The sequence below is a fragment of the Staurois parvus genome, unplaced genomic scaffold (assembly GCF_062004578.1).
Source record: "Staurois parvus isolate SC_StPar_1 unplaced genomic scaffold, SC_StPar_1.0 ptg000448l, whole genome shotgun sequence".
NCBI classification, from domain to species: Eukaryota; Metazoa; Chordata; class Amphibia; order Anura; family Ranidae; genus Staurois; species Staurois parvus.
The window spans coordinates 170,880-197,239 of NW_028318244.1; the positions used below are offsets into that span (position 1 = coordinate 170,880).

Here is a 26,360-nt window from a genome sequence, read left to right on the forward strand (position 1 = left end):
AACACACACACTAAAACAGCACACAGTTAATCCTTTGATCACCCCAGATGTTAACCCCTTCCTGCCCAGTGTCACTAGTACAGTGTCAGTGCTTTTTATTAGCACAGATCGCTGTATTAGTGTCACTGGGGATGTCAATGGCAGTTAGCTCCCACCCAGTGTCAGAATACCTGCCGCAGTCCCGCAATAAGTTGCTGATCGCCGCCATTACTAGTATAAAAAAAAAAAAAATTCCAGTATATATACCGTCATTTGTCAATGCTATAACTTTCACGTAAACCAATTAATTTACACGTATTGGGATTTTTTTTTTTAGCAAAGACGTAACAGAATACATTTTGGCCTAAATTTATGACGAAATTAGTTTTTTTTAATTTTCTTTACTGATTATGTTTTATAGCAAAAAGTCAAAAATGTATTTATTTTTTTTCCAAAATTGTCGGTCTTTTTTTGTTTATAGTGCAAAAATTAAAAACCGCACAGGTGATCAAATACCACTGAAAGAAAGCTCTATTTGTGGGGGAAAAAGGACATAAATTTTATTTATGTACAGAGTTGCATGACTGCACAATTGTTTGTTAAAGTAACACAGCACCGTATTGCTAAAAATGGCCTGGTCAGGAAGGGGGGGGGGGGGGTGGTAAATCCTCTGGAGGGCAAGTGGTTAAATAGAAGACAGGTTTTTTTTTGCATGATCAGTCATATTTTGTATATAAATGCCAAACCTTCACGTTTCCTGCAAGGGGATGCAAAGTTTTGAGCACAACTGTACATAGATAATGGATAAAGAGATTTTTATATAGATTGATTTATAGATAGATGATACAGAGATCGATAAATAGATTTATTGATTGATTAATTTATAGATGGATTGATATGATGACAGTAGAAAGCTAGATAGAGAGATTTATAGATAGAGAGATCAGTATATAGATAGACAATAGACAGATATGATGACTATAGATAGTAGATAGATATGTAGATTTATAGATAGATGGTTCCAGTGATGAAATGTAGTAGTTGGGATGTTTATGGAGATCATGTATCTCTTGCGGAGTGTTTGCATTCCCCGGAGTCTCGGTATTCCCCGCCATAGTTTGTAATGACAACGGACGGCTCTTGTGGTAAACTCCACATATAACCTGTAACATGTTCCAATAGTGCCAGAGCATTCCTCCACAGTCAGCATGAAAGGAAGTAGATTTCTCTTTAAATATTAGGACTGCCGTTGCTGACAGTTTTCTGAAAATGTTATGTTCCTGGCTGTGAAAGTGATTCTAAAGCCAAAACATTTTATTTTAGGTATGGATGGGTTACAACCTCTATCAATTTTTTTTTTCTCTCTCTCCGCCCAATTGGAGAGATTACCCCTCTCTATTTGTCCTGGTGGCCATAGTCACTGAGACAGAAAGTGATGGGAAATCCAAAGCTTTGAGTTGTCACCAGAACAGTAATAGAGTGAAATCTTCCAGTGGGGAATACCTGTCTCCAAGGGGATTTTCCCGACTATGGGGAGATTTCATCTCACTGTCTGTTGGGCACAGGGGAGGACTGACAACTCATGGGGCCCCCGGGCAATAGGGGATCATGGGGCCCCTGTGTCCTTGCCCAAACTTAAAAAAGCCTATGAAAAAGGTACCAGGGGCATCTCATGGGGCCCCCTACTGACCCCGGGCCCTCGGGCAGTGTCCGTGTTTCCAAATGGTCAGTCCACCCCTGGTTGGGCAGGACATCAAGTCAAGGAAGATCTCCCTTACAGGGGTTCTAGGCATTCTCGTATTAAAAGTAGCATTTTTTTTGCTAAAAATTACTTTAAACTCCCCCAAACAATTTATAATTTCAGAAAGCAGAGATCCTGGAGAATAAAATGGTGGCTGTTGCCATTTTTTTAAATGTCATACGATATTTACACAGCTATTTAATTAACAAATATTTTCAGGGAAAAATACATTGAAATGCATTTTAGTGCACACAAACACAATATTATACCCATTTTTTTGGTAAAATATAAAAGATGGGGTTGAGTTGGGTAAATAGATACTAAACATGTCAAGTCTTAAAATTGCACATGCCCATGAAAAAAAAAAACATGGTACCCAAAATTCTCCATAGGTGACACTTTAATCTCTTGCCTACAAGTCCAATTCTGACATTTCTCTCATACATATAAAAAAATCTGCATTTTGTTTGCTGGAAAATTACTTCAAACCCCCAAAGATTATACATTTTCTGAAAACAAAGTCCCTGGAGAATAAAATAGTGGCTGTTACATTTTTTTCATTACACACTATATTTGCGCAGCGGTTTATCAAATGCATATTTTCAGGAAAAAATACTCTCTCTTGAATTTTAGTGCAAACAAGCCCCATTTGTTAAAATTAAATGAATGATGCCGAGTAAATAGATATCTAACATGCCACGCTTTCAAAATTGTGTTTGCCTGTGGAGCCGCGACAAACTATGGTACATTAACCGCATGCCACCCAGCCACTGTAGATATACGGCGGCAGGGCGGCACTCGCAGGCAAAACCACGTTTTAAAACGTGTGTCTTGTAAACAAATAGGGGGCGCACGCGAGGCGCGCCGCCGCCCTATTTGTCCCGCCGATCACCGCCGCAGATGTGAGTCGCCGGGTCACAGCCGTTCCTTAGCGGCTGTTTCCCAGCGATCGGCGGTAAACAGTGACAGAGAGCACAGCTGCAGTAGCTGTGCTGTCTGTCACTTCCCTGTCAGCTCGAGGATGAGCTGATCGAGAAAGAACAGTTTCTCTTTCTCAATCAGCCTTGTCCCGCCCAGTACACACCCCCGCCCCCTAGTAAAACACTCCCCTCACTCCTATAACCCTTCCCTGAAAAATAAAGTTAACCCCTTCCTCCCCATTGCCATTAGTACAGTGTCAGTTTTTTTTTTTTTTGCACTGATCACTGTATTAGTGTTTTTGGGGATGTCAATGACCCCAAGTCAGTACCCCCCAATGTCAGAATGTCCGCCGCAGTCCCGCCATAAGTCGCTGGTCGCTGCCATAAGTCCCTGATTGCCGCCATAATTCGCTGATCGCCGCCATTATTAGTATAAAAAAAACCTAAAAATCCCAGTATCTTTCCCGCCATTTGTAAATGCTATAACTTTCACGTAAACCAATTAATTTACACGTATTGGGGTTTTTTGTTTAGCAAAGACATGTCGCAGAATGCATTTTGGCAGAAATTTATGACTAAATTTGATTTTTGCATTTTTTTTTTACTGGCCATACTGGCAAAAAGTCCAAAATATTGTTTTTTTTCCTCAAAATTGTCAGCCTTTTTTTTTATAGCGCAAAAAATAAAAACCGCACAGGCGATCAAATACCACCGAAAGAAAGCTCAATTTGTGGGGAAAAAAAGGATGTAAATTTCATTTATGTACCATATTACATGACCGCGCAATTGTCCGTTAAACTAGCGCAGCGCTGTATAGCAGAAAAATGGCGTAAATTGCAGTATCTATACCATAGTTTGTAGACGCTATAACTTCCACACAAAGCAATCAATATACACTTATTGGGATTTTTTTTACCAAAAACATGGAGCAGAATACATTTTGGCCTAAATTTATAACCAACTTTGAGTTTACTATATATTTTTTATAGCTGAAAGTAAAAAATATCGTTTTTCTTAAATTTTTGGCCTTTTTTTGTTTATAGCGTGAAAAATAAAAAGCGCACAGGTGATCAAATTACATCAAAAGAAAGCTCTGTTTGTGTGAAAAAAGGACATAAATTTAGTTTGGGTGCAGCATTGCATGACTGAGCAATTATCAGTTGAATTAGTGCAGCGCCGAGTAGCAAAAAGAGGCCTGGCCATTAAGGGGGGTTAAATTATCCATAGGCCACATTTTAAAAGGCTTTACAGGTTACCAGAAAAATTAAAAGATGTCAGTGAGCGCAGTAGGAAAAAGAGAATAAGCTGCTGGCACTAATGGACCACCATCTGTATCCTCAATAATAAAATAAGTATAAAAAAGGTGCAGCGCTAATAATATGAATTAGTATGCTGAATGTACCAAAATATATGTATATATAAATGATAAACACAAAACGGGGTGACTAATAAGTGAATATGCGAAAATGATACAATCACGGTGAAGCGCTCTGATCGGCGCTATGGTGACATAAACACATATGCAATAGTCGCACTTAAGCTTTATGGTGAATACAGTGCAGCACTGGAGGAACAGTGCAATGGTGATAGTATATAGTGACTGTAGTGGAATGCATACACAAATAATAAATGGAGGCAAATATAAAGTCCAATAATAAATGAATCCAAATGAAGATCGTGATCAGTGAATCCATGAAAATAACTCTTTATATGCACTCACCAGAAGCGCATATAAAATGCACATGTACAGCAAATATGACACACTCCTTCACAGGCAGGTCAGTCTATGTTCCCATCAAGCACAGACATGTGGAAGCTATGATGTATCAAAATGGGGGATATCTCAAACCCAGCAATCAATCCTCAAGGTGAATAATAGCAAGAATCCTGAAGAAATCAGCCGACAAAAAGAGCCCAAAGAAAAAACGGCTAATAGTGTAGTTATTTTTATTGGCACATATAGATATCCACGTGGAGCAAACAAAATAGTATAAACCACTCACAAAGATGGCCGCCGGACCATCATGCGGACACAGCGGCGTGACGTCAGTACGCAGGCTCCTCACTGATGCGTTTCATGCGCATGCATGTTTTCAAAAGGATCCGCCACTCATAGCGCTTCACCGTGATTGTATCATTTTAGCACATTCACTTATAAGTCACCCCGTTTATGTTTATCATTTATATATACATATATTTTGGTACGTTCAGCATACTTTACAGGTTACCAGTTTAGAGTTACACAGGAGGCCCAGTGCTAGAATTATTGCTGTCATGCTGATGCAGTGATACCTCACATGTGTGCTGCGGGACCTATGTGCCGTTCACATTTGCACAAGAGCATGGGGGGAGGGGGGGCACATTAACATTTTTTTATGATTATAATATTTATTTTAATTTAAATTTTTTTTACACTGTCTCTTTATTTTTTTAAATCAACTTTATTGCTATCATAAGAGATGAAGAACATCCCCTATGTTAGCATGTGCAGTCTACTGAGAGATCAGGGGTCTATTAGACCACTGATCCTTCCTCTGCCTTCAAAAGCATCTAATACAAACCAAGTGGACTGCCTCCTGGGATTTATACATCACACATTCCAGGAGGCAGCTTGTGGGATCTTGCGCATGTGCAGAAAGAACGCAGTGTCTCTGCAAGTTGACTGGCAGGGCCTATGGTGTGCCTGCGCATGCGCGGGGTCTGGTACATGAGCAGATATGCCACAGGGATGTGCTAAAATGTCAATTCAGGATGGCAGCACTGAAGAGGAGCAGTGTAACTTTCCCTATAAGTGCAACAATGCTGGACTCCATGAACTAGTAAGTATGTTTTTTCTTATTTTTAGGATTTAAAAATGTTGTTTATGATAGTAAAGGTTGAGTTCTTCCTAACTTTATTGCTATCACAAGGGGGATAACAAGCCCCATATGTGATAAACTTAGGACAGGTGACAGGTCCTCCTTTATAGACATACCTTGGTAGCAGGGGCGGACTGACAACTCATGAGCCCCCGGGCAATAGGGGATCATGGGGCCCCTGTGTCCTTGCCAAAACTCAAAAAAGCCTATGATAAAGGTACCAGGGGCATCTCATGGGACCCCCTACTGACCTCGGGCAGTGCCCGAGTTTCCAAATGGTCAGTCTACCCCTACTTGGTAGACAAGGGGTTGATGAAAAACAACTTGAAACAGTATATACAACATTACAGTGCATTTTTTAAATGGAATGTTACTTTAAATGTCCACTTTATTTTCCTCACCAAGCATCAGGTCACTGAGACTCCCAGCTCTACATCCTTTTTGTTTCCATCCTGCGCTCTGCAGCACGTTCCGGTATGTCTGTTCACATCGTAGAACGCGCGTTGTTATGGAAACCCAGAGAGACCATTAAAAATAGCCGCCTTCTATAATACATTCCCAGTCAGGTTATAAAATTATAAACATCCTTTTTTTTTTTTTTTTTTTTGTGAGAAACTTTTTTTTTTTCCTTCATATGCTTCGTAAGCAGTTGTCGGGAACTCTTCACAGGAATGGCAGACACAGCGTGTTCTCATACAATGCTTCAAATACTCTGAAGGACTTGGGGGCCATAGAGATAGATAGATAGATAGATAGATAGATAGATAGAGACCTGGAATAAGAAAGCAATTGCTGCAAAAGTGACTTCAGAGTCTCAGTCCCATAAAGACTAAATCCCTGGAAGACTAAGGCTGGCCGTACATTATACAATTTTCTTGAGAATTTTGCTTTAGATTTACCAAAAAACATATAATATGAGGTCAAACCTAAACAATACTTTCAATTGTATCCAATTAGGCAAGCCCTTGCACTACATAGTTGAAGGTAAATCTAAAGGAAATCGGACAGAAAATTGTATAGCGTATGGCCAGCCTAAGATTGAGCTCTGCAGTCACTTTTGCAGCAGTTTTTTTCTTATTCCGGGTCAGAATACTGCGCAATGTTCTTTTTGTCTCTTTCAGTCAGTTGACCATGTTGACCGCACTTATTAGATGACGTTTTCCCGGAAACTGTATGTGCTGTCATAACCTTTGATACTGTACCTCACAACACGGCAAATAAATTGGCAACTTCAGTCACAGAGGCAGAGCTAAGCAGCACCAACAATTTGCCCTCTTTAAAGCTCAGTAACCTCTGACATGACTCCATATTACTAGCAGCGCACGTACTGAATGACAAAAGTGAGTTTTCCCACCTGTTAACTAGGTGTCTCATCACAAAGCGGAAGCAAAACAGTGTTACATCACTTCCATTTTCAATGCCAAACATGTCATCGCTTTTAAACCTGCAAATCATGTAGTGTTTCTATTTTTGTGTCTAAACCCCTGTAGAGATAAATAGATAGAAGACAAATAGATCGCAGGTAGACATATAGTAAATAGATAGATAGATATGAGACAAATAGATCAGATAGATATATAGTAAATAAATAGACAGATCATGGATAGATAGATAGATAGATAGATAGATAGATAGATAGATAGATAATGGAAATATGGATCATAGATAAATAGAGAGATAGATAGCTAGCTAGATAGATACATACAGTGCATTCAGAAAGTATTCACAGCATTTAACTTTTGCCATATTTTGTGCCTTATTCCAAAATTGATTAAATTCATTTTTTTCCTCAATATTCTACAAACAATACACCATAATGACAACGTGAAAGAAGTTTGTTTGGAAATCTTTGCAATTTATCAAAGATAAAAAAACTAAAATGTACATAAGTATTCACAGCCTTTGCTCAATATTTTGTTGAAGCCCATTTAGCACCAATTACAGCCTCAAGTCCTACAAGCTTGGCACACCTATTTTTGGGCAATTTCTCCCATTCTTCTTTGCAGTACCTCTCAAGCTCCATCAGGTTGGATGGGGAGCATCGGTGCACAGCCATCTTCAGATCTCTCCAGAGATATTCAATAGGGTTCAAGTCTGGGCTCTGACTGGGCCACTCCAGGACATTCACAGAGTTGGCCCGTAGCCACTCCCTTGTTATGTGGGCTGTGTGCTTAGGGTCGTTGTCCTGTTGAAAGATGAACCATAGCCCCAGTCTAAGGTCCAGGGCGCTCTGGAACAGGTTTTCATCAAGGATGTCTCTGTACATTTCTGCATTCATTTTTCCTTCGATCCTAACTAGTCTCCCAGTTCCTGCCACTGGAGGAAAAAATCCCCACAGCATGATGCTTTACTGTAGGGATGGTATTGGCCAGGTGGTGAGCGGTGCCTGGTTTCCTCCAGGCATGATGCTTGGCATTCAGGCCAAATAGTTCAATCTTTGTTTCATCAGACCAGAGAGTTTTGTTTCTCATGGTCTGAAAGTCCCTCAGGTGCGTTTTGGTAAACTCCAGGCGGGCTGCCATTTGCCTTTTACTAAGGAGTGGCTGCCATCTGGCCACTCTACCATACAGGCCTGATTGGTGGAGTGCTGCAGAGATGGTTGTTCTTCTGGAAGGTTCTCCTCTCTCCACAGAGAAACGCTGGAGCTCTTTCAGAGTGACCATTGGGTGCTTGGTTACCTCCTTGGCTAAGGCCCTTCTCCATTGATCATTCATTTTGGCCAGGAGGGCCGCTCTGGGAAGATTCCTGGTGGTTCCAAACTTCTTCCATTTACAGATGATGGAGGCCACTGTGCTCACTGGCACCTTCAATGCTGCAGAAATGTTTCTGTTTTCTGTACCCTTCCCCAGATCTGTGCCTTGATACAATCCTGTCTCGTAGGTCTACAAACAATTCCTTGGACTTCATGGCTTGGTTTGTGCTCTGACATGAACTGTTACCTGTGGAATCTTGTATAGACAGGTTTATGCCTTTCCTAATCATGTCCAATCAACTGAACTTCCCACAGATGTTGTAGAAACATCTCAAGGATGATTAGTGGGAACAGGATGCACTAGAGCTCAATTTTGAGTGCCATGGCAAAGGCTGTGAATACTTCTGTACATGGGGTTTTTTATTTTTAATAAATTGCAAAGATTTCAAAACGAACATCTTTCACGTTGTCATTATGGGGTATCGTTTGTAGAATGTTGAGGAAAAAAATGAAATTAATCCACTCTGGAATAAGGCTGTAACATAACAAAATGTGGCAAAAGTTAAGCGCTGTGAATACTTTCTGGGTGCACTGTAGATAGATAGATAGATAACAGACCAATAGATAGACAGATGAAACTGGCTATTTAACCCAGTCTAGAAGATTCAGCAGTAGGGATGGGCCAGACGTACCCGAGTTCTGTTCAAGGTCAGTTTGGAGAACATTACCAAATTTTGGATGCCAAATCTGAACCCCATTATAGTCAACAGAAGACAAATGTTAGAAATCAGTAATGGCCATTTCTAAGCTAATAGGCAAAGGATTGTCAAACAAATGGTATGGGGGGCTGGGCACTGCCCTGGGGAAATTCTACCAAAGAAAAAACATTTTTTAAAAATTCAGCTTGACGGGGAGCATGCAAAGCACCTTGTCCCCATGTTAATATGGAAAAGGGCCTCTTCCCCAGAAACCTGGTCCAGGGTTGTGGGGGGGTCTGTTCATAGGGCCTTATCAAAATATGGAATCCCCAACTATAACTAGGCCCTCAGATACTAACCTTCCTATGTTAATGATTAATTTGTATGCAATAAAAATATTCCCACGGTGTACATCCACTATCAATCATATCTTGCAGCTTTCCAGATCCTCATCAATAACGATGAAGGATGCCCATTGACTCACCAAAAAAAAAAAGATCAATATACTTGATCTCAAAAATAAATAATCCTTGTCATTTGCCTGATAGGTTTATGTCTTATGATCCCCAACTCCATCTAGTGGACATAATGTGTTTTTTTTCCCCGAAATACCTCAATCAGGAAAATACTGCAGATATGGCTGATTAGAAGAAATATATGTAACTATTTAATTTTTCTGTTATTGCTTACTGTTACATAACTTTGTATTCTGAATATACACAGACTGCATCGATATAAAACTGTAATTCCTATACAGCTGCTTGAGAGCGGTAAAAAGAGTTAAAAACACATCATCGATCGTAATCTGTAGCTTTGAACCACTGAGGGAAGGGATATATTACTGCGTCTTTAAAACTTGGAGTGAAAAACGCTGATGCCATTAATATTTATGAGACCTCTAAGCCCAAACAACATCATTTTCATTATCTGAAGTAGGTAATAGATCATTCATTGATAAATAATGCAATGCCTGATCAAATAAGATTATCGGATAGAAAACTTAGTGGGGAACGGGCTGTGATATATAAAAAAAAGCAGCAATGCACAGCTGAGCCAAAAGCAAATGGTACAAGTCCATTAACAGTGACCTCATCATTTACTATAAAGGTTCTGCTCATTAGGACTTATAATATCACATGGAGGTGTAGTATGAGGGTCCAGCTCAGTAGGAATTATAATAGGGGGAGGTAAGGGGGTCCTACTTATAATATAACAAGGGGAGGTATGAGGGTCCTGCTCATTAGGACTCATAATAGGGGGAGGTATGAGGGTCCTGCTCATTATAACTTATAGTAGGAGGAGGTATGAGGGTCCTACTTATAATATAACAAGGGGAGGTATGAGGGTCCTGCTCATTAGGACTTATAATAGGGGGAGGTATAAGGGTCCTGCTCATTAGGACTTATAATAGGGGGAGGTATGAGGGTCCTGCTTATAATATAACAAGGGTAGGTATGAGGGTCCTGCTTATTAGGACTTATGACAGGGGGAGGTATGAGGGTCCTGCTTATAATATAACAAGGGGAGATATAAGGGTTTTTCTCATTAGGACTTATGATATCAAAGTGAGGTGGAGTATGAGAGTCCTGTTCATTAGGACTTATAATAGGGGGAGGTATGAGGGTCCTGCTCATTATAACTTATAATAGGAGGCGGTATGAGGGTCCTGCTCATTATAACTTCTAATAGGGGGAGGTATGAGGGTCCTGCTTATAATATAACAAGGGGAGGTATGAGGGTCCTGCTTATTAGGTTTTATAACGGGGAGGTATGAGGGTCCTGCTCATTATAACTTATAATAGGAGGAGGTATGAGGGTCCTGCTTATAATATAACAAGGGGAGGTATGAGGGTCCTGCTTATTAGGACTTATAACGGGGAGGTATGAGGGTCTTGCTCATTATAGCTTATAATAGGAGGAGGTATGAGGGTCCTGCTTATAATATAACAAGGGGAGGTATGAGGGTCCTGCTTATTAGGACTTATAACAGGGGGAGGTATGAGAGTCTTGCTCATTATAGCTTATAATAGGAGGAGGTATGAGGGTCCTGCTTATAATATAACGGGGAGGTATGAGGGTCCTGCTTATTAGGACTTATAACAGGGGGAGGTATGAGAGTCTTGCTCATTATAGCTTATAATAGGAGGAGGTATGAGGGTCCTGCTTATAATATAACGGGGAGGTATGAGGGTCCTGCTTATTAGGACTTATAACGGAGAAGTATGAGGGTTCTGCTTATAATATAGCAAGGGGAGATATAAGGGTTTTTCTCATTAGGACTTATGATATCAAAGTGAGGTGGAGTATGAGGGTCCTGTTCATTAGGACTTCTAATAGGGGGAGGTATGAGGGTCCTGCTCATTAGAGAATATAATATACCAGGGGAAGGTAGGTTGCCCTCTACCACTAAATACCTATGTCCAGGACATCTCCCATGCTGCACTTTTATCCTGGAATGTTCATTGTTGTCTATTACAGCAATGGTCAAACTTTTAGAGGGCCTCAAGTGCAGCTCCTGACAGGTCCAAATGGTTGCACAATAGCAATGCTCAAAAATTCCAGTCCAGCTGCATTTTTCACATTACACACCAAAAATGTAACCCCCAAGATTGGTGTCAGTGGACGCAATAATAATCTCCAACAATGGTGTCAGTGGATGCAAAAATAACCCTCAAAATTGGGGTCAGTGACTACAATAATGACCCCCATCATAGGTGTCAGTGGACACAAGAATAACCCCCATCATTGGTGTCAGTGGACACAAGAATAACCCCCCAACATTGGTGTCAATGGACACAATAATAACCCCCAACATTAGTGTCAGTGGACGCAATAATAACCCCCAGCATTGGTGTCAATGGACACAATAATAACCCCCAACATTAGTGTCAGTGGACGCAATAATAACCCCCAGCATTGGTCAGTGGACGCAATAATAACCCCCAGCTTTGGTGTCAGTGGACACAATAATAACTCCCAGTATCAATGTCAATGGATGCAATAATTAACTCCAGCATTGGTGTCACAGAATTCAGCAATAATCCCCAACATTGGTGTCAGTGGACGCAACAATAATCTCCAACATTGGCGCCAGTGGAGGCAATAATAACCCCCAACATTATTGTCAGTGGAGGTAATAATAACCCCCAATATTAGTGTCAGTGTACACAATAATAACCCCCAACATTGGTATCAATGGATGCAATAATAAACAACAGCATTGGTGTCAGTTGACGGAACAATAATCCCCAACATTGGTGTTAGTGGAGGCAATAATAATCCCCAACATTGGTATTAATGGATGCAATAATAACACCTAGCATTGGTGTCGGTGGATGTGATAATCCCTGACATTGGTGTCAGTGGACACAATAATAACCCCCAGCATTAGTGTCAGTGGATGAAATGATAACCCCCAGCATTGATGACAGTGGACTCGGTAGTAACCCTCAAGACTCAATGGATGCAGTAATGACCCACAACATTGATGTCAGTGGATGGAATAATATCTGCCAACACTGGTGTCAGTTACTGCAATAATAACACTGAACAATGGTGTCAGTGGACTCAGAAATAACCCCTAACATTGGAAACAGTGGGTGCAATAATAACCTCCAACATTGGTGTCAGTGACTGCAATAATACACCCCCCCCCCCCCACACACACACACCTCCCTGCATTGGCTCCAGATGTCTATTAGGTTGCCCTCTACTACTGAATATGTATTTCCAGGACTTCTCTCATGCTGCATCCTTATCCTTGAATACTCCTCATTGGCTCTTAGTACTCATTCACACTTCCTCTACAGCAGGGGTACTCAAACTACGGCCCACGGGCCACATGCGGCCCGCCGAGGACATTTATCCGGCCCTCCAGGCAGGGGTGTATCTGCCGCGAGGCAAAGGACTAGGGTTTGGCAGGTCGGAAGAGCTCAGCAGGGCTCGAGCGGGAGGCAGGAGGGCGGAATCAGCAATTCTAGAACAGAGGAAGGTGAGCTCGGCTTATGAACCCGCACCACTCACCTGGCCTCTATGCAGCCAGCCGGCCATCTATTCTGATCAGTGCATGCAACTGTCACGGCCGGAGGGCGGAGCCTAGAGCTGACCATGAAGAGGGGGAGCAAGAGAGGAGACTCCATCGCTGCATGTCGGGTATCATGGCCACGGACCCTAGATAAGTGCAATAGATGATCAATCTCCTCCCCCCTTCCTCTCTCTCTCTCCCCCTCCTCTCTCTCCCCCTCCTTTCTCTCTCTCTCCCCCTTCCTCTCTCTCCCCCCTTCCTCTCTCTCCCCCTCCTCTTTCTCTCTCTCCCTCCCCCCTCCTCTCTCTCTCCCCTCCTTATCTTCCCCCCTCTCTCTTTACATTGTACACAGATTTGACGCAACAAGGTGTCCTGCATTTACCGTATATTTTGCTCCATAAGACACACTTGAGGGGGAAATGTCTGTGCGTCTTATGGAGCGGCCGGCCCAGTATTCCCGCCACCGTTGTATGTCCGCAGTCTCTGGTCATCCCCTGTACTGTGTCCGCAGTCTCTGGTCATCCCCTGTACTGTGTCCGCAGTCTCTGGTCATCTCCTGTACTGTGTCCGCAGTCTCTGGTCATCTCCTGTACTGTGTCCGCAGTCTCTGGTCATCTACTGCACTGTGTCCACAGTCTCTGGCCATCTCCTGTACTATGTACGCAGTCTCTGGTCATCTCCTGTACTGTCCGCAGTCTCTGGTCATCCCCTGTACTGTGTCCGCAGTCTCTGGTCATCTCCTGTACTGTGTCTGCAGTCTCTGGTCATCCCCTGTACTGTGTCCGCAGTCTCTGGTCATCTCCTGCACTGTGTCCGCAGTCTCTGGCCATCTCCTGTACTGTGTCCGCAGTCTCTGGTCATCTCCTGTACTGTGTCCGCAGTCTCTGGTCATCTCCTGTACTGTGTCCGCAGTCTCTGGTCATCCCCTGTACTGTGTCCGCAGTCTCTGGTCATCTCCTGTACTGTGTCCGCAGTCTCTGGTCATCTCCTGTACTGTGTCCGCAGTCTCTGGTCATCTCCTGTACTGTGTCCGCAGTCTCTGGTCATCTCTTGTACTGAGTCCGCAGTCTCTGGTCATCTCCTGTACTATGTCTGCAGTCTCTGACCATCTCCTGTACTGTGTCCACGGTCTCTGGTCATCTCCTGTACTATGTCTGCGGTCTCTGACCATCTCCTGTACTATGTCCGCAGTCTCTGATCATCTCCTGTACTGTGTCCACAGTCTCTGGTCATCTCCTGTACTGTGTCTGTGGTCTCTGGTCATCTCCTGTACTGTGTCCGCAGTCTCTGGTCATCCCCTGTACTGTCCGCAGTCTCTGGTCATCTCCTGTACTGTGTCCGCAGTCTCTGATCATCTCCTGTACTGTGTCTGCAGTCTCTGATCATCTCCTGTACTATGTCTGCAGTCTCTGACCATCTCCTGTACTGTGTCCACGGTCTCTGGTCATCTCCTGTACTATGTCTGCGGTCTCTGACCATCTCCTGTACTATGTCCGCGGTCTCTGATCATCTCCTGTACTGTGTCCACAGTCACTGGTCATCTCCTGTACTGTGTCCACAGTCTCTGGTCATCTCCTGTACTGTGTCCGCAGTCTCTGATCATCTCCTGTACTGTGTCTGCAGTCTCTGATCATCTCCTGTACTGTGTCCGCAGTCTCTGGTCATCTCCTGTACTATGTCCGCAGTCTCCTGGTCATCTCCTGTACTGTGTCCGCAGTCTCCTGGTCATCTCCTGTACTGTGTCCGCAGTCTCTGATCATCTCCTGTACTGTGTCCGCAGTCTCTGGTCATCTCCTGTACTGTGTCCGCAGTCTCTGGTCATCTCCTGTACTGTGTCCGCAGTCTCTGGTCATCTCCTGTACTGTGTCCGCAGTCTCTGATCATCTCCTGTACTGTGTCCGCAGTCTCTGGTCATCTCCTGTACTGTGTCCGCATTTGTTCATAGATTTTTTTTTTAAACTATAGTCTGGCCCTCCAACGGTCTGAGGGATAGTGAACTGGCCCTCTGTTTAAAAAGTTTGGGGACCCCTGGTCTACAGTATAGCATATACAATATTCTGCTATAAAATACATACTGAATCCCATTTCTTCCTATGTGTCTTGTTCTGGGTCATTGACCAGAACTATGGAAGTACGGGGTCAGAGTGACAGCCAGGGAACTAGCATTTTCAGAATAAGAAGCCGACAATGGACACCTCTATGTTTCTCTCTGAAAAGTTTCCTTTCATACATTCCATAATATCTCGTCTAACTCTTGCCGTACGGACAGTCATGGGGAATGGCTGCCGGGGGGACATGTGACCCGGTTATAATCATGAGGATTAGGAAAACGAATGCGGTTTTCACAGCCATATGACCCTTTTAATCAAAGGGATTTATTTAACTATTCTGGTCCTGGCATGATGCAGCCAACCCCCTGCTATGCAGTCTGCCTGAGTGACTATAAATAGAAATCTATTTTTGGAATGGCAGTGCTGCTGGTCTCCCCCTTTCCCCTATACTCCCATCCCCCATAGAGTCAGCATTCCTGTACAGTCTATAGGAGGGAGACTTCCCATATGTCAATTCTTTATGAAGCCAAGCCCAGCCCCCCTCCTATGCTCCATCATTTAATATTTTTATGGAATTTTCTCCTTGTTACACAGTTCCTTGCAATCTGTAGTAGAGTGTAGGGGACATTCTTTATTCCCCCAAATTTTAATTTAAAGCTGTACTCCAAGCACAGAGGAAATACATTTGGAGGGGGAGTTCTTTTATCTGCCCCCCCCCAAAAATAAATAAATAATTGTGTATCTGTCCATCCAGTTCTGAGATTTTCAGAGCTCTGCCACACACTACAGTCTTGTCTGGCAGGACAGCAGAGTAATATTTACAGATCTCATACCTCCCCCAGCCTGTGATTGGACTTTGAAAAGAGAAGCAGCAGACTGATGGGCCCATATCTCTATCACTCTCGTCTCTCCTCCTATCAGCCTGCTTCTTGCAGTACAACCCTGTCATGCACGGGAGGGAACCTAACTGTGCTCTGCTGCAGATTCACTTTCACTTATAGGTCTAGTCCCTCCCCCATCCTGTGACTGGACAGGTAAAGTAGAACCAGCAGACTAATAATCTCATCCAACTGTCATTTGCTCTATCTTCCCATCAACATGTTCCTTTTTATCACATGAGCATTTCAGCGCACCCCATTGGCTGATTGTGCTGCTTCTCCCTCTCCGGGTCTGAGCTCTGCTATAAAGGAGATTTACTTTTAGGTACCTTTAAGAGTAAATCCTATCTACTCAGTAATTTAGATATTCAGGCATTGCTGTAGTATCCCAGTCCACCCCTATCTCTTTAATCTGTAATCACGTGGTCTTGGAACCCCAACTTGTGGTACAGGGGAGAAATTCCCACACACACCCACACCAGGTTCCTAAATGTACAAATGGTCAGAACTAAGAGGTTCCTCCAAGCCAAGGATCGGGTTCTTTCTTGCCTTTGATGTTTGAATGTGGCGGAATCTGTATGCAGATGGAGGCATTGATTGGTTGCCTGTGTCAGAAAAGCCAACCGTTGCATCTGACTACACTCAGATCCTATCCCGACTAATTTTGTAATTTTAATAGCAAAGATACGTCTAAAGCAATGAAGTCTGGAAAATACCCTGATAAGTATCAGAACTGAGGTGTGAGTAACCTGAAGATCAGCCTTTGTCAGCCTTTTTAACATGGAAGAACCCTTAAGCTATTAAGGGACTCCTGTCAATAAGTATTATATGAACAGTTCACGGGGGGGGGGGGGGGGTCAATGGAAAGAATGCTCCTTACATTGGTGATCAGTGGGAAGAATGTCCCTTACATTGGTGATCAGTGTGAAGAATGTTCCTCCTTACATTGGTGATCAGTGGGAAGAATGTCCCTTACATTGGTGATCAGTGGGAAGAATGTTCCATACATTAGTGATCAGTGGGAAGAATGTCTCTTACATTGGTGATCAGTGGGAAGAATGTCCTTTACATTGGTGATCAGTGGGAAGAATGTCCCTTACATTGGTGATCAGTGGGAAGAATGTCTCTTACATTGGTGATCAGTGGGAAGAATAGGGGAGAGGAGGGGTCAATGGAAAGAATGCTCCCTTACATTGGTGGTCAGTGGGAAGAGTGTTCCTTACATTGGTGTCAGTGGGAAGAATGGGGGAGAGGAGGGGTCAATGGAAAGAATGTCCCTTACATTGGTGATCAGTGGGAAGAATGTCCCTTACATTGGTGATCAGTGGGAAGAATGTCCCTTACATTGGTGATCAGTGGGAAGAATGTCCCTTACATTGGTGATCAGTGGGAAGAATGCTCCTTACATTGGTGATCAGTGGGAAGAATGCTCCTTACATTGGTGGTCAGTGGGAAATTGTTCCTTACATTGGTGATCAGTGGGAAGAATGTTCCTTACATTGGTGATCAGTGGGAAGAGTGTTCTTTACATTGGTGTCAGTGGGAAGAATGGGGGAGAGGAGGGGTCAATGGAAAGAATGTCCCTTACATTGGTGATCAGTGGGAAGAATGTCCCTTACATTGGTGATCAGTGGGAAGAATGTCCCTTACATTGGTGATCAGTGGGAAGAATGTTCCTTACATTGGTGATCAGTGGGAAGAATGTTACTTACATTGGTGTCAGTGGGAAGAATGGGGGAGAGGAGGGGTCAATGGAAAGAATGTCCCTTACATTGTTGATCAGTGGGAAGAATGTCCCTTACATTGGTGATCAGTGGGAAGAATGTCCCTTACATTGGTGATCAGTGGGAAGAATGTCCCTTACATTGGTGATCAGTGGGAAGAATGCTCCTTACATTGGTGATCAGTGGGAAGAATGTTCCTTACATTGGTGATCAGTGGGAAGAATGTCCCTTACATTGGTGATCAGTGGGAAGAATGTCCCTTACATTGGTGATCAGTGAGAAGAATACTCCTTACATTGGTAATCAGTGGGAAGAATGTTCCTTACATTGGTGATCAGTGGGAAGATTGTCCCTTACATTGGTGATCAGTGGGAAGAATGCTCCTTACATTGGTGGTCAGTGGGAAATTGTTCCTTACATTGGTGATCAGTGGGAAGAATGTTCCTTACATTGGTGATCAGTGGGAAGAATGTTCCTTACATTGGTGATCAGTGGGAAGAATGTCCCTTACATTGGTGATCAGTGGGAAGAATGTTCCTTACATTGGTGATCAGTGGGAAGAATGTTCCTTACATTGGTGATCAGTGGGGAGAATGTCCCTTATATTGGTGATCAGTGGGAAGAATGTCCCTTACATTGGTGATCAGTGGGGAGAATGTCCCTTACATTGGTGATCAGTGGGAAGAATGCCCCTTACATTGGTGATCAGTGGGGAGAATGTCCCTTACATTGGTGATCACTGGGAAGAATGTTCCCTTACATTGGTGATCAGTGGGAAGAATGCTCCCTTACATTGGTGATCAGTGGGAAGAATGCTCCTTACATTGGTGATCAGTGGGAAGAATGTTCCTTACATTGGTGATCAGTGGGAAGAATGTTCCTTACATTGGTGATCAGTGGGAAGAATGTTCCTTACATTGGTGATCAGTGGGAAGAATGTCCCTTACATTGGTGATCAGTAGGAAGAATGTTCCTTACATTGGTGATCAGTGGGAAGAATGCTCCTTACATTGGTGATCAGTGAGAAGAATGCTCCTTACATTGGTGATCAGTGGGAAGAATGTCCCTTACATTGGTGATCAGTGGGAAGAATGTCCCTTACATTGGTGATCAGTGGGAAGAATGTCCCTTACATTGGTGATCAGTGGGAAGAATGTCCCTTACATTGGTGATCAGTGGGAAGAATGTTCCTTACATTGGTGATCAGTGGGAAGAATGCTCCTTACATTGGTGATCAGTGGGAAGAATGCTCCTTACATTGGTGGTCAGTGGGAAGAATGCTCCTTACATTGGTGATCAGTGGGAAGAATGTTCCTTACATTGGTGATCAGTGGGAAGAATGTTCCTTACATTGGTGATCAGTGGGAAGAATGTTCCTTACATTGGTGATCAGTGGGAACTATGTTTCTTACATTGGTGATCAGTGGGAAGAATGTTCCTTACATTGGTGATCAGTGGGAAGAATGTTCCTTACATTGGTGATCAGTGGGAAGAATGTTCCTTACATTGGTGATCAGTGGGAAGAATGTCCCTTACATTGGTGATCAGTGGGAAGAATGTCCCTTACATTGGTGATCAGTGGGAAGAATGTTCCTTACATTGGTGATCAGTGGGAAGAATGTTCCTTACATTGGTGATCAGTGAGAAGAATGTCCCTTACATTGGTGATCAGTGAGAAGAATGTCCCTTACATTGGTGATCAGTGGGAAGAATGTCCCTTACATTGGTGATCAGTGGGAAGAATGTTCCTTACATTGGTGATCAGTGGGAAGAATGCTCCTTACATTGGTGATCAGTGGGAAGAATGCTCCTTACATTGGTGGTCAGTGGGAAGAATGCTCCTTACATTGGTGATCAGTGGGAAGAATGTTCCTTACATTGGTGATCAGTGGGAAGAATGTTCCTTACATTGGTGATCAGTGGGAAGAATGTTCCTTACATTGATGATCAGTGGGAACTATGTTTCTTACATTGGTGATCAGTGGGAAGAATGCTCCTTACATTGGTGATCAGTGGGAAGAATGTTCCTTACATTGGTGATCAGTGGGAAGAATGTCCCTTACATTGGTGATCAGTGGGAAGGTTGTCTCTTACATTGGTGATCAGTGGGAAGAATGTTCCTTACATTGGTGATCAGTGGGAAGAATGCTCCTTACATTGGTGATCAGTGGGAAGAATGCTCCTTACATTGGTGATCAGTGGGAAGAATGCTCCTTACATTGGTGGTCAGTGGGAAGAATGCTCCTTACATTGGTGATCAGTGGGAAGAATGTCCCTTACATTGGTGATCAGTGGGAAGAATGCTCCTTACATTGGTGATCAGTGGGAAGAATGCTCCTTACATTGGTGATCAGTGGGAAGAATGCTCCTTACATTGGTGGTCAGTGGGAAGAATGCTCCTTACATTGGTGATCAGTGGGAAGAATGCTCCTTACATTGGTGGTCAGTGGGAAGAATGCTCCTTACATTGGTGATCAGTGGGAAGAATGTTCCTTACATTGGTGATCAGTGGGAAGAATGTTCCTTACATTGGTGATCAGTGGGAAGAATGTTCCTTACATTGGTGATCAGTGGGAACTATGTTTCTTACATTGGTGATCAGTGGGAAGAATGTTCCTTACATTGGTGATCAGTGGGAAGAATGTTCCTTACATTGGTGATCAGTGGGAAGAATGTTCCTTACATTGGTGATCAGTGGGAAGAATGTCCCTTACATTGGTGATCAGTGGGAAGAATGTCCCTTACATTGGTGATCAGTGAGAAGAATGTCCCTTACATTGGTGATCAGTGAGAAGAATGTCCCTTACATTGGTGATCAGTGGGAAGAATGTTCCTTACATTGGTGATCAGTGGGAAGAATGTCCCTTACATTGGTGATCAGTGGGAAGAATGTTCCTTACATTGGTGATCAGTGGGAAGAATGCTCCTTACATTGGTGATCAGTGGGAAGAATGCTCCTTACATTGGTGATCAGTGGGAAGAATGCTCCTTACATTGGTGATCAGTGGGAAGAATGCTCCTTACATTGGTGGTCAGTGGGAAGAATGCTCCTTACATTGGTGATCAGTGGGAAGAATGTTCCTTACATTGGTGATCAGTGGGAAGAATGTTCCTTACATTGGTGATCAGTGGGAAGAATGTTCCTTACATTGGTGATCAGTGGGAACTATGTTTCTTACATTGGTGATCAGTGGGAAGAATGCTCCTTACATTGGTGATCAGTGGGAAGAATGTTCCTTACATTGGTGATCAGTGGGAAGAATGTCCCTTACATTGGTGATCAGTGGGAAGGTTGTCTCTTACATTGGTGATCAGTGGGAAGAATGTTCCTTACATTGGTGATCAGTGGGAAGAATGCTCCTTACATTGGTGATCAGTGGGAAGAATGTTCCTTACATTGGTGATCAGTGGGAAGAATGTTCCTTACATTGGTGATCAGTGGGAAGAATGTTCCTTACATTGGTGATCAGTGGGAAGAATGCTCCTTACATTGGTGATCAGTGGGAAGAATGCTCCTTACATTGGTGATCAGTGGGAAGAATGCTCCTTACATTGGTGGTCAGTGGGAAGAATGCTCCTTACATTGGTGATCAGTGGGAAGAATGCTCCTTACATTGGTGATTAGTATGAAGAATGCTCCCTATATTGGAATGAAGGAATTACTGGAAGGGACAAAGCTGGAAAGGAGGTGAATGCTGCACTCATAGCTTTGTATTATTATTCATCATGTGTGTTCTTCTTGAATCTTGGTGTGCTCTCTGTATTTCTTCCAGATCCGTGCAGTATTCCAGTGTGACACTTTCCTATAATAAGGACCGTTCACTTCTGATTTCTCTCCTTGTGCAGGGTTATTGGTCTTGTCTCCACCCCTTCTGTAGTTCTCTATAGTGGCTGGAGCCTGCTGGGCCCCTCCCACAGCTCTGCTGTCTGCACAGGAAATGTACAGTGATGATGTCACCACTACATTTACTAAGTAATATCTGGCTTTGCAAAGGAATTTGCTCTACACAAAGTGAATTTACAGTGCCTTGAAAAAGTAATCACACCCCTTGCAATTTTCCACATTTTGTCATGTTACAACCTAGAACGTAAATGTATTTTATTGGGATTTTATGTGACAGATCAACACAAAGTGGCACATAGTTGTGAAGTGGAAGGAAAATGATAAATGGTTTTCAAAATCTGTAAAAAGTGTAGCATGCATTTGTATTCAATACTTTGTAGAACCACCTTTGCTGCAATTCCAGCTGCAAGTCTTTTTGGGGATGTCTCTCTCAGCTTTTCACATCTAGAGAGGGACATTTCTGCCCATTCTTCTTTGCAAAATAGCTCAAGCTCTGTCAGATTGGATGGAGAGCGTCTGGGAACAGCAATTTTCAAGTCTTGCCACAGATTCTCAAATGGATTTAAGTCTGGACTTTGGCTGGGCCATTCTAACACATGAATATGCTTTGATCTAAAGTAAACCATTCCATTGTAGTTCTGGCTGGATGTTTCGGGTCTTTGTCCTGCTGGAAGGTGAACCTCCGCCCCGGTCTCAAGTCCTTTGCAGACTCTAACAGGTTTTCTTCTAAGATTTCCCTGTATTTGGCTCCATCCATCTTCCCATCAACTCTGACCATCTTTCCTGTCCCTGCTGAAGAAAAGCATCCCCACATGATGCTGCCACCACCACGTTTCACGATGGGGATGGTGAGTTCAGGGTGATGTGCAGTGTTAGTTTTCCACCACACATAGCTTTTTGCTTTTAGACCAAAAAGTTCAATTTTGGTCTCATCTGACCAGAGCACCTTCCATATGTTTGCTGTGTCCCCCACATGGCTTCTCGCAAACTGTAAATGGGACTTCTTATGCCTTTCTTTCAACAATGGCTTTCTTCTTGCCACTCTTCCATAAAGGCCAGATTTGTGGAGTGCACAACTAATAGTTGTCCTGTGGACAGATTCTCCCCCCTGAGCTGTGGATCTCTGCAGCTCCTCCAGGGTTCCCATGGGCCTCTTGGCTGCTTCTCTGATGAATGCTCTCCTTGCCCGGCCTGTCAGTTTAGGTGACGGCCATGTCTTGGTAGGTTTGCAGTTGTGCCATATTCTTCTCATTTTCAGATGATGGATTGAACAGTGCTCCATGAGATGTTTTGGATATTTTTTTATAACCTAACCCTGCTTTAAACCTCTCCACTTTGTTATCCCTGACCTGTCTGGTGTGTTCCTTGGCCTTCATGATGCTGTTTGTTCACTAATGTTCTCTAACAAACCTCTGAGGGCTTCACAGAACAGCTGTATTTATACTGAGATTAAATGACACACAGGTGTACACTATTTCCTAATTGGGTGACTTTTGAAGGCAATTGGTTCCACTAGATTTTAGTTAGGGATATCAGAGTAAGGGGGGCTGAATACAAATGCATGCCACACTTTTCAGATATTTATTTGTAAAAAATGTTGAAAACCATTTTTCATTTTCCTTCCACTTCACAATTCTGTGCCACTTTTTTTTGGGCTGTCACATAAAATCCCAATAAAATACATTTTTGGTTGTAACATGACAAAATGTGGAAAATTTCAAGGGGGGGGGGGGGGTGGCTTTTTCAAGGCACTGTATATCCTTTATGGCTATTGAGGAATATATTTCAATGAAAATTTCACAGCCAGAGTTTACCTTTAAGAACTGTGATGTCTGCTGTATACAGTGAGGGCATATATTGGCGGCATCCTCTGTTGAAGCAGCAGCCTCTCCTCCCAACTGTTTATGGAAAATAAATTGCTATTTTAGGACGCCCGAGCCCTAAAAATAGGATTATCTTAATGCTAAGAGGGATTCATCTTTTTTTCATTTGCAGTGTAATTGTTTGATGTATCACTTTTCAGTTGATTTTCATACGAACGTGAAGAGAACACAGTTCTTTATCGGAGTGCAACGCCCAGAATCTGCAGGACTGAGCGCACAGTTACTTTGATGAATAGCACGACTCACAACACGAGCTTCAATAACACAAATGCGGATTTCAAATGAAAACATCACAGCGCCGTGCCTCAGTATTTCTTCCCAGAGGCCTCAGTCCTGATGCAAGCAGTGGGAGGAGCTATGCAAATATCAAAATGCCTTGGGTGGATATCGGCGTGGAGGAGAAGCTGTTCCCATTTACATGCAGATCACCCTAGGTAACACCCACATGTGATGCCAAAGTCAGCAGTCAGAGCCCGCCTCATTTCTTGGCTGGGGGACATCCAGCATCTTCTAGCTCTTTCCTCCCTAGCCTGACTGCCGTCCCTTTCATTCATTGAATTTTAATTCATTCAATCATGGAGGCTCAGCATCACATGTGGGCATTTTCTATGCAAATGCAGCTTGCCTAGGAACTCCCACTCCTCCATAATGACACCGACCAATCAAGGCATTCTGATATTTGCACAAGTCCTCCCACTGCTTGAAACAGGACTAAGTACTTCTGAGAAGAGTACTGAGGCAGGGTGTTGTGATATTTTCAGGAATGTATGTACAGCACCCTGCTGACCCCTCCCACTAGCTATGATCTGCCTGCTTTGCATAGTAAAGCATAGAGATGATGTTATTGCAACTAAGATAAGATATATAAGGTCATGAATTATGGAGAAGAGAAAGACAAATCAAAGGAAGGCAACATATTAGCAGGTTGGATTGGTTGGAGTTCTACCTAATATTTTGAGTCTTGTAAATGAAACAGTCGGTTATCCTAAACCTGGTGGTTTCTGCACCCTGTATTTTAACTGCAGACTGGGTCAAAGGCACATTATTATTATTATACAGTATTTATAAAGCGCCAACAGTTCGCTCAGCGCTGTACATTACAATGGGAGACAGAACATGCGACAGTACAATAACAATACAATGCGATACACGAGGGGTTCGAGGGCCCTGCTCCTTGGAGCTTACACATGGTGCATGCATTGTACATGGTAGCAGTGCTGACCCAGAATGGTCCTCTTACTCTGCATGCACCATATTGGGTTCATTCAGTGTTTGCCAGAGGAGAAGACAATTGTGGTATTGGTCCTCCATGATGTTTCCCTTGACTCCAGGGAGTCTCTACAGTCACAGGTTCAACTGCTTTTTGGTTTTGAACAGAATTTGAAGAGTTTTCAGCTTTATGCGACTAATTAGCCTCTTACAACTTCTTTTCCCCAAGGTCCTGTCCAATATAGCCATCTACCTGTGCACAATCGCTGTCGGAATCATGTCCTACTACATGGCGGATCGCAAGCACCGCAAAGCCTTTCTGGAAGCACGCCAGTCTTTGGAGGTCAAACTCAATCTAGAAGAACAAAGCCAACAGCAGGTAAGAATAGTTCTATACTTCCATTACTAACAATATATACGGTTCTGGTCTTTTATGTGTGTTTGTGAGCAATGGATCAACAGTTGAAACCACAGCAGGAAAAGACTAAGTGGTCCATTAAGGTGGCCCATCTAAGTTTGATATGATGAAAACTAAATTGATAACAAACCTGTTTGTCTACAAGGAGGTACGAAAGGGAGGAGGGTAAATAACGTGTGGGGTACAGGAAGAGGTAGAATGTATGCAATGCCCATTACATCTGGGATCAGTATACATCCAAACATATCAAGATATATTAGTCCCTCCATGACCACAATGCACCTTTTAAAGTCTACATGAAAAATGCTCCTTGGGTTGAGAGCCATAATTAACCTTGCTTGTGGAGAACTAGCTGTGTTTGTTCCTCTCTCTGTGGCTCAATGTTAAGCAGAAATATAATCATAGCATTATTGTCCAGTTTATCGATGGTTAATGGCTCTGCTAAACTTGATTTGGGAATCTAAACTTCAAAAAACTGTGGTGATGAAAGGTTTAATAAAGCATAGAGTTTTAGGAAGGATAAGTGTGAGTCAAGTTCAGATTGGGACTACTAGAGGCAAGAATGATGATGAGACTCCATGATTGGTCAGGGATATTGCTGGTCTTGGTAACCATTGGATATCTATATATGGTTTTATTAGGCTAAATGGTACGCATTCTCTGCAGGCTTGTTTCATTATGTTCTAATTGGATTCTACCACGGTATCCATTTGCATTATATCATGTAAAATCTGAGCCCATACATTTAGGTTGATTGGTTGGCTGGGCAGATGGTCCTTCAGTATGTGGATATTGCTGGCTGTTCAAAAGCAGTACTGTAAGATATCCTTTTTATTTCTGGAGAAAGGCCAATTCATGCTCTTTTTGTGGTATGTTGTAAAGATCTTTTTTCAATAGGAAGCTAAAATGGGGCATCCTTCCATACCAGATCTGGCTTGGGTGGAGTTTGCGTACTATCTGAACTATTGTGTTCTGACAGGGAGACTGCCCCACCAGAACACACCGGTGTGCACTTGCAACCATGTGCTGCCAGTGCTGATCTGATGCTAGTTTTCCAGCATGCCCGTTTGACAGAAGCCAGCCAGCTAGCCGGCTTCTGTCGGACAGGCTGGTGTGCATAGGGGCCCAATATCGGCCGGTTTCTGTTGAACTGGCCAATGTTCAACTTGTGTGTATAGGGCTTAAGTGTGACATTACCAAAGCAGAAATGGTAGCAAAATTGATTGTCAACAAGGAGAGATGGATGAATGTAAGGACAGAAAGGGTAACAAATGGGGTAGGGTACAAACATATGGGGTATAGAAGAGTATGCAATGTTCGTTACGTCTGGTCATAGTATACATCCAAACCTATCAAGATATATTATCCCCTTCATAACCACAACCTGCAACTTGTGTTGAGAACCAAAATTCACCTTGGAGTAGAGGAATGTGCAGCTGTG

General features: G+C 43.0%; 1 protein-coding gene across 1 annotated transcript in view; it reads left to right on the forward strand.

Moving 5' to 3' along the window:
- Positions 1-26,360, forward strand: part of ADCY3 (adenylate cyclase 3) — a 201,250-nt gene that overhangs the window by 20,441 nt on the left and 154,449 nt on the right. The window contains exon 2 of the mRNA XM_089688163.1: positions 24,731-24,880. Within this exon, the coding sequence (XP_089544289.1) occupies positions 24,731-24,880 (150 nt within the window). The remainder of the gene's footprint in view (positions 1-24,730; positions 24,881-26,360) is intronic.